Source organism: Phyllostomus hastatus, unplaced genomic scaffold (assembly GCF_019186645.2).
Source record: "Phyllostomus hastatus isolate PE091 unplaced genomic scaffold, TTU_PhHast_1.1 phas_contig_198, whole genome shotgun sequence".
NCBI lineage: Eukaryota > Metazoa > Chordata > Mammalia > Chiroptera > Phyllostomidae > Phyllostomus > Phyllostomus hastatus.
The window spans coordinates 7,363,364-7,377,894 of NW_025333715.1; the positions used below are offsets into that span (position 1 = coordinate 7,363,364).

Genomic DNA, 14,531 nt, shown 5'->3' on the forward strand with positions numbered 1-14,531 from the left:
ACAGGCTGCCTGCTGGGGGGCGGGGGTGGTGGTGCCCGCCCGTGAACCCCAGCAGAGCCGCAAAGCATCGCCTGGTGGAGGAACTAGAGCCTCAGCCCCGCCCTCAGCGCCCACACACCGCCCTCCAGGAAGGGTGGGGTGCTCGGGGCAGGGGGTCAAGAAACCCCAACCTCCCAACCCACCCTGCCCAGCCATCCAGGACACCAGGGCTGCAGGAACGTTTTATTAAGTTAAGAGGGCTGACGGGCTGACGGGGCGGGAAAGAAACGTCTTCACAGAGCAGCTCCGGAAGCTCCACGCCCAGCACCCGCCGGGGGAAGAAGAGGTGGGGCCTCGGAGACAGAGGCCAGCTCCCTCTGTCCGTCTGTCCCTCTGTCCATCGTTCCAGGGTGTGGGGCGCCCCGGGCAGGAAGCAATTAGTGGGAGGTAGGGTAGGAGGAGGCCGGCCGGCTCCCTGCCTGTCCCACCAGAGTCAAACCTGGCCATCCCGCCGCCAGACCTCAGGGTGGGGCCGCAGGCCCAGAGCCCCGGCAGGAGGCTGGGGGCAGAGGAGAGCCGGTGTGGGAGGCACACGGCCACCAGGAATTGTTTTTTAAAAAGTACAAAGTGTTTTTGGAAAAAAAAAAAAAAAAAGAAAAAAGTCTATATATAAAAATCTCTTCACATATAAAATCCTGAAGAAGGTGCAAGACCCAGTGCGAGGGGCGCGCTCAGATACGCAGTGTGTGTGCACGTGCGTGTGTGTGTGTGTGTGCGGTGTGTGCATGCTGGCGTGCCTGTGCAGTGTCGGTGTGTGCCTGCGTGTGTGGTGTGTGCCTTGCCTTGCCTGTGTGCCTGCCGGTACGTGGTGTGCGCGCCTGCGCGTGTGGTGCGCGCTGTGTGGTGTGCGTGCCCGTGTGGAATGTGCGCCTGTGCGGTGCCTGTGTGCATGCCAGTGCGTGGTGTGTGCCTGTGCATGTGGTGTGTGCCGTGTGGTGGGTGTGCATGTGCGGTGTGTGCCTGTGTGTGCTAGTTGTGAGTGCACGTGTGGCCCACAGAGGGTGGGGGAGAAAGCTTGGCTTCTGACGTCCATCCAGCAGGGAAGGAGGGCACCGGGCCCCCTCGGGCCGGGGGTCTGCAGCTGGCGGGACCACAGGGACCTGGAAGACAGGAGTGGGGAGCTGAGGCTGGGAGGCCCCAGCGTGGCCTAGGCCAGGCAAGAGTGGCCTGGAGGTCCTCCTGGGCCCCAGAAGCTGAGCCCGGCCTGCTCCTCCAGGCTTCTCCCCACACGGCCTGGGGCACAGGGTGGCCTGTCGGAAAGAGGGTGCTGTCTTCCATCCAGGACACGAGAGCAGAGCTCGGGGGAGGACACACTACCGATGACTAGCGCCGTGCGCCCCGCTGCTGGTCTGAAGGGGAGCGGGCGGGCACCCTGGATTTGCCGCCCAGCCTCGGCAGATCAGCCAGGGCCACTGTCGGCGTGTGTCCGATGGTGCGTGTGGACTGACCGGGTTGTACCTGTGACACAGTCCCTGTTCACAGAAGGGGAAGCAGAGGCCGGGGGAAGGGAGGGCCCCGGACCAGGCGGCACAGCCTCGAGCGCGCACCTCCAGGCCAGGTGCCCCTCGGGCCCCGCCCCGCCCCGCCCCGCGGCACCCACCTCTACTCGGCCACGCTGTTGCGCACGGCCTCCTTCTCCTGCAGGGCCGCCATGGCGAGGCGCAGGTGCTCCTTCAGCTGCTCGATCTCCCGCTCCGAGCGCGTCTTGATGTGGTTCAGCTCCACGTAGACGTCCTGGTACTTTCCTGAGGTGAAGCGCTTGTCCTGGGGGCGGGCAGGGGCTATGAGGGCACAAGCCCGCCCTATTGGCCTCTGCCCACCTGGCGCATGCCCACCACACTCCGTGTGGCTGGCACAAAGCAGCCAGGCCCCCCCCCCTACACTCTCCATGGCCTCTCCCTCCAGGTGGCCCCCCTTGGTGGCCCTCAGCCCTGGACAGACCCCTCCCAGCACCACCCAGTGACACAGGCTGCAGCACCATTCGCATCCTGCTCAGGCTCAGGGAGATGAAGCTTTTGCCCAAGACCACACGACAACCCATGGCTGGGATGGGAACCCGGTCATCCTGGCCCGGTTCCCCAGGTCTGAGTCACTCCCAGAGCCACCAACACAGAGAGGGTGTCAAAGACACAGGGCATGGCGCCAGGCAAGCCACAGACACACAGGCCTGGGCCTGAATCCCAGCCCTCCCAGCTGCTAGCGACACGGCTCATTCCTTTGCTGGAACACACGCTCAGCGGGGATTTTGGTCCTTTTTGTTCACAGCTGCGTCCCCAGCGCCCAGCACGGTGCCTGGCACAGAGCAGGTGCTCAATAAATACTTGCTGAATACATCAAAGTGAAGGTGGAAGGTGAACTTGAGCCAGTCACTTGCCCTTCCTTAGCCCCGGTTTCTCTGCACACAGGGACGACGACACCCCCGTGAGAGAGGCGCGAGGACTGCCCGGCACAGAGCAGGCGCTCACGGGATGGGGCACCCAGGTGGATTCAGAGGCGCCCCACCCCCCCGACACCCCGCTCCAGGCAGCAGGACCCACCTTCTGCAGCATCTGGAGCTCGTCCCGGAGGCACTGCACCTCCTTCTTCAGGTACTGAAGCTCGTTCTCCTTCACGCGCAGCAGCACCTGCGGTCAAGGGGGCCAGGCTCACCCGGGGCCAGAGCCACCCGGCCCCTCTCTGCCTCGGGCCCCTAGACTGCAGCTCCCGACAGAGGCTGGGGGTCTCCCCAGGGGCACCCTCCTGCAGGGAGCCCTCTGTCCCCCGTCCACACCAGAGCACCAGGCCCTCGACTTGAGGACACAGACGACAACAGGAGGCCACAGCACGGCCGCGCTCTGAACCAGAGAGGTGGGGGCTCCCTGCAAACTTCCTCATTAGCCCCTCCCCGAGCCCCGAGGGGCAGGTGTTGCTGTCCTGACTTGACCAAGGAGGGGAAGTTTCAACCAGGCCGGGGAGGCTTCGAAGCTTAGAGCCAGACTGCGCGGTTAAAATCCCAGCTCCCGCGCCAACTGGCTGTACGACCTCGGGCAAGGTACTTGACCCTCCTTCCTGTGTCTCAGTTTCTTTATCTGTGAAGTGGGGATAGTAATAGCACGTGCCTCCTGGGGCTGTTAGGAAGATCTGGTGAGTTAAGAACTTCGGCTTACAGAAGTTCCAGGCACGGAATAAGGCCGTGTATAAATGTGTGTAAGAGGAGAAATCCCGGGGTAATGTTGGGACCGTGCCCACATGTCCGCACTGCAACCTCTCCCAGTAAGAGCAGTGCTATCCCTGTTTTATGGATGAGCTACTGGGGCTGAGAAAGGCGAGGCGACTGCCCCGGTCACACGGCAGGTGCCCTTCCTAGCCGTGCTGGCCTCTCCTTGCTGGGGCCCAGCCCCTCGGGCGCCCCCCCCACACCCAGGCCCTGAGGACGAGCTGGGCTGCCTGGTGTGCCAGAGGGCACTCACCTCCAGCTCGCAGGAGCTCCGCTCGCTGCGTCCACAGCCATTGCCCGTGCCCTGGGAGGCGATGAAGCCGCGTAGCCGATCTATCTCCTCGGACAAGCGGGCGTGCAGCTCCTGGAGAGGCGGGATGGTCAGGGCAGGGCTGCGGGGTGCCCGTGCCCCCACCCGCCGGGGCCAGCCTCACCTGGTTGTGGCGCAGCAGCTCCTGGCCCTCCTGCTGGCAGCACCGCAGCGTGTGCTCGCGCTCCTCAGCCTGCCGCGTCAGGGCGCCGATCTCCAGGCACTTCTGTGAGTACTGCTCCGACAGCACCTGCAGCTCCCGCTTCAGCGCCTCCATGTCGGACCTGCCCGGGCACCGGAGGGGAGGGGCGTGTGGGCTCGCCTGCCCTCCACCACGCGTGCCGTCGGGTCGCGGTGGCCTCCCAGCAGCTCGGGCCTCCTGAGCTCCCACCCAGCTCTGCTCTCAGCCCAGCCTTGGGGCTGTGCACTGGCGACGGCCTCCACACTCCAGGCCCGTGCCCTGTGGCAGGGAGGGGGAGTGGCCGGCTGAGGGCGGCACTGCAGCCCAGCTCTAGGGGAAACGAGTGAGGGGAAGAGGGCTGTGGAGCCCACGACCAGCCCGACGGACAGGGGCCCGAAGAACTGTGCTGTGGGTGGCGTGGGGGCGTGGCGTCCCTGTGCCACAACAACAGTGGTGGGAGTCTCAGGTGGGGACACACTGACGTGACCTCCGCCAGGGGTCTCAGCACAGGTCCCTGACTCACGAACAGCAGTGTAGGCAGCTGGGCCCCGGCTCACAGGGAGCCCAGCCTGCAGACCCCCGGCCGAGCGCCATCTTACTGATGCTGCTTCCGGAGGCCGTCTGGGCCCTGCTGGAGACTCCGCGTCTTGTTCAGCTCCCGGCTCAGCTCCTCCTGGTAGGCCTTCTTCATGGCTTCGATGGCTGCAAGCAGGGCAGAGAAGCCACGGGGAGATTGGGCGGGGCCAGCAGCACCCAACTCCACACCCTCTGAGACCCACGTGCACCGCGGAGACAGGAGCAGGAGTGGCACGCACCGAGCACCGGACCAGGCCGTGTCAGGAACTGAGTGGCTTTGGCTAAGTTGCTGGACCTCTCTAAGCCTGCCTAGCAAGAGGGGACAACAATCCCTGTCTGCTGGACGCTGCGGGGGATGCCTCAGTGCTGACTATCGGCACCTCTTGTTAGTGGCAGCTAGGCAGGGCCCCACACAGGCTGCTGTCCCCGCACCCCCCGGAGGGTCTTTAACAAGAGCCACGGGCTCTGCCCAGCTCAGTGGCCAAGGCTACAGGCTCCGCAGTCAGTAAAAATCCAGGTGACTTTGCTCAGGGGACTTAACCCCTCTGGGCCTCAGGCCCCTCTCTGGAAGCAGGGCGGAAACAGCACCCACTCCCACGAGTTAGCGGCAGCTCAGACGCGAGCTCCTGGTTCATCTCGCAGACTGAGAGCTCCCGAGGACCGAGTCTCTTCGCACTCATACAGGGTCGGCGTGAGGGTTAAACAAGTCCTCACCCCGTCTCATCCCTAACTCCAAACCCCAAGCTCTGAACACTGGACGTTTTTCATAACTTTTTTGGAGTCGTGACAAGCCCTGACCTGAACGGACGTGAGGCTATTTGAGGTCATTATTATCCCACTTAAGGGTGACATTCATATATTTCACTGGGAAAACCTTAGTGCGAGCTTTCAGGGGGACATCCAGACCCTGCTGGGGGTGGGGGGACACCTAATACACGCACTGGGCTATCCTCCTAAAAGGCAAAACACACCGGCCCCAGGGCTGGGGCATGGGGGGCCATGGACGTGAGTGTGTGTGAAGCAAGCAGCAGGTGGCAGGTCCTAAGTCATGTGATCTCTCACTTTCCGTCACTCTCCAACCCCTGCAGGGACACGGGCTGCACCCGGCCCACGCGGCAGCTGGGCAGTTCACAGAGAGGCAGGAAGCTGCCCAGCACCTCGGTCGGGCACTCCTGTCCCTGTCCTGGGACAGCAAAGGGTGACTCCAGCGTGGCTTTGCAGTCAGGGCGCTCTGGGCTCCGACTCCAGCTTCTGCCGCCTCTGAGCTGTGCCGTCTGGGACAAATCCCCAGCCTCTCTGAGCTCCCGTTTACCGTCTGTAAGCTGGGCCGCTCCCCTGGGCACTGCAAGGACTGGGACTGGGTACGAGGCTTGGGAAGTGCTCCCACTTCCCCCCGCTCTCCCGGGCCCTGGCCTGCATGCCCAGTGAGACGCCCCCTGCGAGGACTGGCTCTGAGGCTGAGCAGCGTCTCCCCACCCCCCCACCCCTTGTGTGGCACAGGCCTGGGCATGGGGTTGCAGCTTGGTGTGTATGTGGCTCAAGGAGGCCCTTCCAGAGGCTGCAGGGCCCGAGGGCGAGCACTCAGCTGATGGGGAAGTGTCTTTTCATTGCCTCGCTTTCTCCTCAAGGAGGGTCAGGGCCAGTTCTGGGGCCATCCAAGTCCTCTGGATCCCTTACCCCAAGTCTGGCACCAAGACCCCAGCCTCTTATTTAAAAACCTCCTGAATCCAGCGAGGAGGCGCCTCGGCTTGGAGGGGTGAGGGGCCCTGCCATGCCGCGCCCGCCCAGGGCCCTCACCTGAGGCTGTGGCAGCTGTCTCCTCAGCCAGGAGCCACTCCTTCTCCTGCTGCAGCCGCTGCAGCTCCCGCTCGTGGTGCCGCTGCAGCTCCTCCATCACCTGCTGGTGCGAGGACTCCATCTCTGCCAAGCTGCGCTCCCACGCCTCCTGCGGGCGGGAGGCCGGCGCGTCACGTGGCTGCCCCGCTGCCCAGGACAGGGGCCCCACTCGGGCCTCAGGAGCGGGCCTACCCTGGGGGCCAGGCTCCACCCGAACCCCGGCATCACCAGCCTGCTCCTGCCCCCATCCACCCTCTGCTTCCCCATGTACAAACCTCACCCCGTCATTCTTCTCCAAACCCTCCTGAGGCTCCTGTCCTGCAGGGTCAGGCACCCGTTCCCAGCTCTGACCCATGTAGCCTCAGCCCTGGCTCCTCCCTACTAGGAAACCTCGGGTATGAAAACCAGCTCACAGCACAGCACACCTGAGCTGTAGCTCATGCTATCTCCTCCACTACCTGGGACATTCTTTTGCATCTTTCTCTCCCTGGGTAAATCACCTGACCTGCAGCCCAGCTTAAATGTCCACTGTCTCTGGAAAACCTCTCCCCTGCCGCCAAAGGCCTTGCTTCTTTCCTCCAGATCACAAGTTCCCCAAAGACAGGGAGACCGGATCCCGCTCAGAGTCCCCGGGGTCGGGGCTGGGGCCCGATCTGTGGACCAGGCTGGGAGAGTTGCAGTGACAGGGCTCATGGAGGGCAGTTTGACAGCACGGATGCATTTTTAATGACGCCACCCAGTGACCCAGCAGGTCCCCTCGCAGGACTGGCCCCACAGAAAGTCACACGCGCACAGAGACTCTTGGAGAAGGGTGTTCCCTACGGCAAGATGGAAACAACCTAAACCAGCAACTCTTGAATAAATGACGAGATCGAGCGCTGAGAAGGACAGAAGGGCACGGCGGCTGTTGAAAGACAGAGCTGCCCCCGTGGGCTGCGGGGAAAGGAGTCTGCAGAGTTAGACTCCTGGTGAGAGCTGGCTTCTGGCTACAGCCCCGGGGCGAGCCCAGTCAGCGAGACAAACGCAGGGAGCCTGGCCCAGGGTGCGTGTGTGCAGAAACTCAGACAAGGCCGGGAAGGACACGGGGAGGCACAGCGCTGGCCCCACAGAGGTCCACGTCCTGCGCCCTAGAACCCGCGCAGGTCACCTTACGCGGCGGCAGAGGGCAACTGAGCTTGCCGATCACGTGACCCGAAAAGAGGGAGGCCGTCCCAGAGGACGCGCAGGCGCGTGCGGCCCTGGGGTCCGCAGGCGAGGAGGAGGAGGAGGCCGGAGAGCAGAGGGACAGGGAGCAGTGGCCGCGCAAGGTCGGAGGGGAGTGAGAAGGGCCCGACTCCGTACGCTCTGAAGATGAAGGGGGGCCACGAGCCGCGGAAGGTGGGCAGCCGCTGGCTGCTGAAAAAGGCGAGAAACTGGATCCTGCCCGGAGCTTGCAGCGGGAGCCGCAGTCCTGCGGCCGCCTGGACTCTAGCCCGTCCCCAGCCACGCTCGACTTCTGCGCTCCCAGACTGAGACACGACAGACAGGACACCACGCAGAGGTGCTCAGGTGGGACTCTAGGTGACCCCTGGGGCGGGGGCGGGGGCGGGGGCAGGGTGTGTGTGTGTGTGTGTGTGTGCGCGCGGGTCGGGGGGATCCATGTATGTGTTTATTTCTACCCTCTTGTTTGAATGATTTATGGAAATGTGCACCTAGTTCTTATATAATTAAAAAGTATTTAAGGTCATTAAAAAGGGAAGTGGAAGAGCCAGGAAGAACCAAGCCACAGAGGGTCAGATGAGGAACTGTATCCCCCATGGCACAGGGCACTCACAGTGACGGGGATGACACCCACCCCTCCAGCAGCCACACTTGGAAGGCCACTTTGGGGCAAGGGCAAGGCCACCGGGGTCCAGGTGTTCTAGGTAGTGAGAAGGGTGCCTGACCCCTGTGCCCCGAGTTAGGACAGGAGAACACTGCCCTGGAGCCCTAATCCGGGCTGTGCCCCGGAGGGAACTTCAACAAGCCCCTTCGCTTCTCCGAGCCTCGGTCTCTCCATCTGTAAGACGGGGCCCAGAAAACCAACCCCCAAGGGTCCCCAAGGTAAGCCAGCACGCACCTGCAGAGCCCACCCACCTGCAGAGATCAGAGAACTACGGGGGTGGAGACCTGTTCTCAAAGGGCCAGGTCAGGCAGGCAGAGCCAGTGGCTGGCCAACGGGGGCTCGGGGGGCTCTTGTCAGGAGACGCAAACCTGCTGACACGGATCAAAGTGGACAAGGCAAGCCCGTGGCCCCCACTGCAAAAACACGGAAGGGTCCCCTTTGCTAGAGAGGCATGACGGCCCCAGACCCCCAGCTGCTGAGCTGTGGTGGCAAGCCCCGCCAACTAAAAGAGGGATGTCCGCTCGGCCCAGGATACCAGGTTGGGGACTCCCTCCCCAGCTGTCACCTCTCAGGGTCCACGGAATCACCAGCCACTTCCTCCAGTGCGTGAGGGGGACACAGAGGGCTGAGCTCCTCTTCTCAGGCACCCTCTGCATCTCGGGCCACTCCCCCACTCCCGCGTTCTGCTCTCCACTTCCCCTCTGGTCCCTTCTCACTGCCCCCGCCAATCTGCCTGCTCCCCTTGCCCACCCAACCTAGCAGAACAAGACACTGACAGCCCTGGGGCGTCCAGTGGGGCCCCCGGGGGCCAGGAGGCCTGGACTGCCGGCAGACCTGCTTCCAGCTCCAAGGTCTCGCCTCCCCTCTGGGCCTCAGTTTCCCCATCGGTAAGCTGAGAAGTTGGAGAAGTGGTTTTCAAGCTTCATTTTAGTGACAGAAGCCGTTTTCCAAAGGAAACAGAATGTGCGTTCTAACAGTACAATGGGCAAAGGCGGAGCTGCACTGATTCCCGGTGGACATGAACGGACCCAGGGAAGAGCCGTCCCTGGGAGACCCCGGCTCCACAGAGCACAGCTGTGGCCCTCGGGGCGGGGCCCCACCCTGCCTGGGGATGCCCGCCCACCCCTTCCTTTGGCCTCAGGGGAGCCTTGGACAATACTGGTCCCTACCCTCTCCCCTTCCCCTTATCAGGGGGCCCCCAAGCTAGCCCTCCGAGTCAGGCCCAAATTCCCCCGGGCCCTGGTCTCCCCCTTCAGCTGAACCACCCAGCTCCAGACGGGCCCCCAGGCCTCGGCAGCAGCCCTGGCCTCAAGGCTCGCGGGTGGCCTGCCGCTCTCCTTGGGCCCAGTCACCCAGTCCTAAACCCTCCCCCTCCACATCCCCCCTCTCCGCTATCATCCCAGCTCCTGACACGGGCCTCAGCCCCGCCCCTCCAACACAGCCTTCCCAGTGTCCCTGTCAGACCCCAAACCTCCTCAGGTGCTGGGGACAAGACCCCAGCTCCCCGGCCTGGCAGTCGAGGTCTCCAGGACAGGCGCCCATGAGCCTTCCATCACAGCCCTGCCCCTGCCCCAGTCGGGGCTCAGCTCCGTGCCCGCCGCCGCCGCCGCCAGGAAGGCTTCCCTCCCGGGAGCCCGGCACAGCGACCGCTCCCCTCAGAGGTTCCAGGAGGCCCCTCCGCTCAGAGCCTGGGGTCCCAGCATCCCTTTCTGCTTCAGGCCACGGTGTGCGGACTAGAGGCAGCTGATGATCAAACTTTCAGGAATTTGGTGACGCAGTTGTTAAGTACTGGCCATTATTAAAAATTAGATACACTCATGATTAATGACATTAAAAACAAAGCTGATACTCAAAATTCATCACTTCTTAATTAGTCCACTGCATTTTATTCTCGTCTGTGCTGGAGGCACTGGTCTTCTGCGTCTGTGTGGTGGGAGTGCTCCACCGTGGTGCGCGCACTTCTTCCCGACCCCACGCTCGGGTGCTCCGGCCCCCGCGGGAGAGCTCGCACCACGGACGCTGGCAAACGCTACAAACGGGGACTCAACGCATTGTTCTGCTGACAGTCTAGACTCAGCGAGTGGTGAGAGAACGGTAACAACGCAGATCACGGTTACAAGGGCGCCACGCCTGCGACCACCACACCGTACACAGAACACACACCGGAGGAAACACCTGTGAGAAAACATTCTCAACAGAGAACTATCATCCGGTTCAACCAAAAAAATCGCTCATGACATCACCAAGGAAGGTTTCAACACGTCTCTCGTCTTGCTCGTTAACACAAGCAACAAATGTCCACCCACACGCACGCCGGGGCGACACTCACTTGTCAGCTGCGGATACAAGCGCTCAGAAAAACCACACAGTGTTCTGGGGAAACTCAGCTTGCTGTATGGAAGTTACAACAAAAATACGAGGGATTTTTTATTTGTAAGCTGTGTACTAAACATCCTTTGTGTCAGTATAATTTACAATCATCACACGTTGTGTGTATATATAGTGCCTGCTTAAGTATGTGTGCACACATGTGTACTTTTTCTGGAAAGCCAGTTGTCCCCATGGTGACAATCAAGAGTGTCTCCAGACACGGCCAGAGGTCCCCAGGAAACAAAGTCAGCCCCAGCTGAGCACTTCTCTCGGAGGCAGCCTGTGTGTGTCCCCCGAGGCCCCGGGGGCCTCCGAGCCCTGCGGGGCCCTGGTGAGGGCCCAGCCTGGCAGGCGAGGTCAGGGTCTCCCTCTCGAGGGAGCGCCTCCCAGGAGCTGCCCACGGGGGCTCCCACTCCGCACTGGCGCCCCGCTTCCCCGGGGCGGTGTGGGGAGAGCGGTCTAAGCGCGGTGTCACGTGAGGGCGGACGTCAGACCCAGCTCTGCCGCCTGCAGGCCAGCTGACCTTGGGCAAGTCACATGACCTCTCAGAGCTCAGAGGCCTCGTCTGTACACGGGCAGGGAGCTCACGCCCACCGCCGGAGGGATTCAGTGAGGCAATGCATGTCGAATGCTGCCCGCGGGGCTGGTGCACGGGAGGGGCTTCCAAAGCATTAGCTGTTCTCCGAAAACATGGCAACCAGAAACTTGCCCCCCTCCCCCAGAAAGCAGCTCTTCAGCCTCACCTGTGAGATGTAGCCTGGGGGGATGTGGCCGTCCTCCTGGGGCCTGGGTGCACTTGTGGGAGCCTCCCCTTGGAGGCGCCACGCCTCCAGCTGGGCACGGAGAGACTGGACCTGTGGGGGAGGAGACGAGGTCAGCGGGGGCCCGGGAGTGGACACAGTGCTGGCAAGAGGCAGCAAGGAGCTCTGGACTTGAGAGGGGGCCCTGGTGGGAGGTGCAGGCAGGGGGCACGGTCCGGCTGTTTCCCGGATGGCAGCGGGGGTCACAGAGCCGGAAGAGCTCTGGCCCAGCCAAGACCAGACAGGGCTGGGAACAGACCAGGGCGGCCGCAGGTCCGTGCATCATATAGGTGGCAGGGGAGCCCTCTGTGCATCTCAGCGCCCCATCAGTGAGGCTGCGGTGAGATCTACCCCCCGGGGGACCCCAAGGCTGCTGTGAACAAGTATGAGCCGCTACAGGTCAACAGGGCCCAAGACAAACCCTCCCGGAAATGGCCTCTCTGTCCTTCTCCCTTCTCTGGTCACTGAGGACAGAACTAGGGCGGGGGAAACGAACAAACAAACAAACGAACAACCCAAGGTCTAGAGAGGAAGGTCCCAGTTTACAAGGAGGCTGGGGTGTCGGACACTGGGTCAGGGGTGAGCTCCCCGTCACTGTAGGTATGCATGATAAATGCCACAGCACGACTACTGTCAGGAGGGGTGCCGATGGGGCGGGGGGGGGGGGGGGCTCCTGCAGGCCAGCCGAGACGTCTACCTCCTTCTCCAGCGCCTCGTGGCTGTCACCCGGGGGGCCCCGGCGCTCCCCGCGGCTCTGGTTGAGCAGGGCGGTGAGAGGCACCCGCTTGTTCTCCCGCAGGGGCAGCTTCTCCAGCTCCTGCCACTTCTTCTCGATCTCCTCACTGAGCCGACTCTGCTGGTCCGCTGTCAGGGGGGCTCCCAGGCCCCGCCGCGGCCCCTCGCCGGCCGGGGTCTCTGTGCTCCTGCTGTCCACGGCCTCGAACCACCTGCGTCGTTCCTCGGAGCGCTGGGCCAGGTCCCGCTCCAGCTCCTCCTGCTTGGCCGGGCGGTCGAGAGTGCGGGCCGGGGTGCGGGCCCGCTGCGGGGAGCCCTGAGTCAGCGGGGAGAGCTCCACGTAGTCCGGGGACGGCCGCTGTCCATCCGCCTTCCGAGGGCCGCCGCGGCCGATGACCTCGGAGCCCCCGCGAGGCTCGCCCGCCTTCAGGGAGCCCCTCTGGGGGCCGTGGCCGTGCAGCGTGTTCTCCTTGTTGCAGTCCGAGAGCCTAGGGTGCCAGCAGAGCCGCGTCAGGCGGGGTCCCGCCCGCCCAGTCCCAAACCAGCACTCGTGGAGTGCCACCCGAGTGCCATGGCCTGGGGACGAGCCACGGCCTGGGGGTGTGCCACGGCCGGGGAAACAGCCCCGCCCGGAGGCGAGAACTAGAGCTTCGTTCGCCGTTCACACACCCTGGGCACCACCCCACTCCCACCGCCGACCGGCAGAGGGACCAGGCCATCCGGCTGCCCTCTGTGCCCCCAGTCACTCGTCTGCGAGAGGGGACCACCATGCCTCTCACAGGACGAGTGTGAGGACGAGGTGGCGGCAGGTACGCAGAGCAACCAGGAGGCCTGTGTGGAAGGGCGACCGGAGGGCCATCATTAAGGTGTGGTTAGAGACAAGGTCCTGGGTCCCAGGGGCTCACAGCGGGACAGGGAGGTGCCCGTGGCCACTGCGGAGGAGGGGACACTGCGGAGACGTGAGAGGTGCGTGTGAAAAGTGCGGCAGTGCTCCCCCTCTTCTGTAACGACAGCTGGGTACTTGGTCACCCAGCATCCCTTGCAGCGACGTGTGGCCATGTGCCCACATCCTGCCCAGGGGAAGTGACAGGTGGCACCCATTACAGGACTGGGTGTGCCCTCGCCTGCCCCCCGCCTGCGGCTCCAGGAGAACCCGGGCGGCTTCCGGGGCCACAGGCAGAGCTGTGAGTGGAGGGCCACAGAGCTGCCCATCAGGTGCCTCTGGACGGCTCTGGAGAGAAAAATGAACCTCTCCTGGTTTAAGCCACCGTGTTTGGGGCGCCTCCGTCACAGCAGCCGAGTGCACGTACTAAGTAACAGTTCGGCTGCACTGCGCTTCAGCTCGCAAAAGCCTCTGTGCACATCCTCACGGCGCACAGCCTGACAGATGAAGACTCTGAAACTGGGACAAGAAGGCCCCTGGCCCCAGGGCTCAGCAGCCAGGCTGTGGGACAATGGGGGGACTCACGCTGGATGCCCCTCAATACCACGTCTCCATGCCTGCTGCCCAGCAGCCCCACAGGCGTCTGGGGTTCACACGGTGTGGGGGCTCTACCACCAGGGAACTGAGCCCTCCCCCGACTCTGCCCACGGGGACCTCCACAGAGAGGGAGCTCCCCTCCCAGACGGCCCAGCCACCCCCTCTCCCCAACATGGGACAAGACACAGGTCCCAGGGCCACCTACAGACAACCAACCAGCCACCCAGGGGGGCCTCTGACTCACTGGCATCTTCTCCAAAGGGCTGAGGCCTCTCCCCGCCCCTCAGGATGGACAGAGAGGGACGGCACTCCACCCCCAAATCCTCCACGTCCTTCTGCAGACCGCCAGGAAGGCTCACTGCCCTCTCCCCGCGCTGCTGCTAGAGACACCGGGCCCCAGAGGGTGCGGCCGGAGGGCCCGCAGGGGAGTGCCAGAGCGTCCCTCAAGGACTGGGCAGTGCCTCCCCAGAGCCTCGGGCCAGCCCAGCACGTACTTGGTGACATCTGGGGCCGAGGTGGGACGCACGGTCTTCCTCAGAGCTTCGATCCAGTTCCTCCGGATGCCCGAGGTCATGGCCGACAAGGTGTAGACAGCGTCGTTCGTCTGCAAGTCCACCCCACAGGTAGGCTGTCACATGGCCAGCCCCACTGCCCCCTCCCCACCAGGGACCCCAGGGAGGGCGGCCCTTCCCTCCCGAGAGGGTGTCTAAGGTCTCGAACCTGGAGGTGAGCAGAGGGGACAAGCGCAACAGCTCCCCTCTACCACCCAGCCTTGGAAGAGCCCCACTGGCTCCCAGGCCTCCCCAGCACTTGAACCGCCCCTGCCAGTGACACTACCCAGGGTCTCCCGAAACGTGCTGACGGCAGCAGAGCTCCTGACTGGCCCTGAGGATGGGGTCTCTGCGAATGAGCGACAGAGCCAGTCTCTGATGGAGAGCCACGCTCCACACCACCCCCTCCTCTGGGGGGCCACGCAGTCACGCCGCCCCCTCCCGCCGCACACAGCCTCACATGGATCTGGAAGCCATAGTTGCGCTGCACTGGGTACTCGGTGACGTCGGTGCAGGAGCGCAGGTCGATCTCGCCATCCAGCTCATCGGCCTGCAGCGGGACAGCCACAGGGGTCCATGAACCCCAGCGGCCC

The 14,531-nt window shown here is 63.7% G+C and overlaps 1 protein-coding gene across 2 annotated transcripts in view; it reads right to left on the reverse strand.

The window, feature by feature from the left end:
• Window positions 1–210: 210 nt before the first annotated feature.
• The window catches only part of LOC123816066 (TRIO and F-actin binding protein), a 52,276-nt gene continuing 37,955 nt past the window's right edge, over window positions 211–14,531 (reverse strand). For both annotated transcript variants that reach the window (XM_045834797.1, XM_045834795.1), the window contains 11 exons: window positions 14,399–14,488; window positions 13,882–13,991; window positions 11,870–12,395; window positions 11,116–11,226; window positions 6,100–6,247; window positions 4,326–4,428; window positions 3,670–3,829; window positions 3,489–3,599; window positions 2,577–2,663; window positions 1,640–1,803; window positions 211–1,139 (listed from right to left, as the gene is read on the reverse strand). In XM_045834797.1, the coding sequence (XP_045690753.1) occupies window positions 1,642–1,803; window positions 2,577–2,663; window positions 3,489–3,599; window positions 3,670–3,829; window positions 4,326–4,428; window positions 6,100–6,247; window positions 11,116–11,226; window positions 11,870–12,395; window positions 13,882–13,991; window positions 14,399–14,488 (1,608 nt within the window). In that variant the 3' untranslated portion in view covers window positions 211–1,139; window positions 1,640–1,641. The remainder of the gene's footprint in view (window positions 1,140–1,639; window positions 1,804–2,576; window positions 2,664–3,488; window positions 3,600–3,669; window positions 3,830–4,325; window positions 4,429–6,099; window positions 6,248–11,115; window positions 11,227–11,869; window positions 12,396–13,881; window positions 13,992–14,398; window positions 14,489–14,531) is intronic.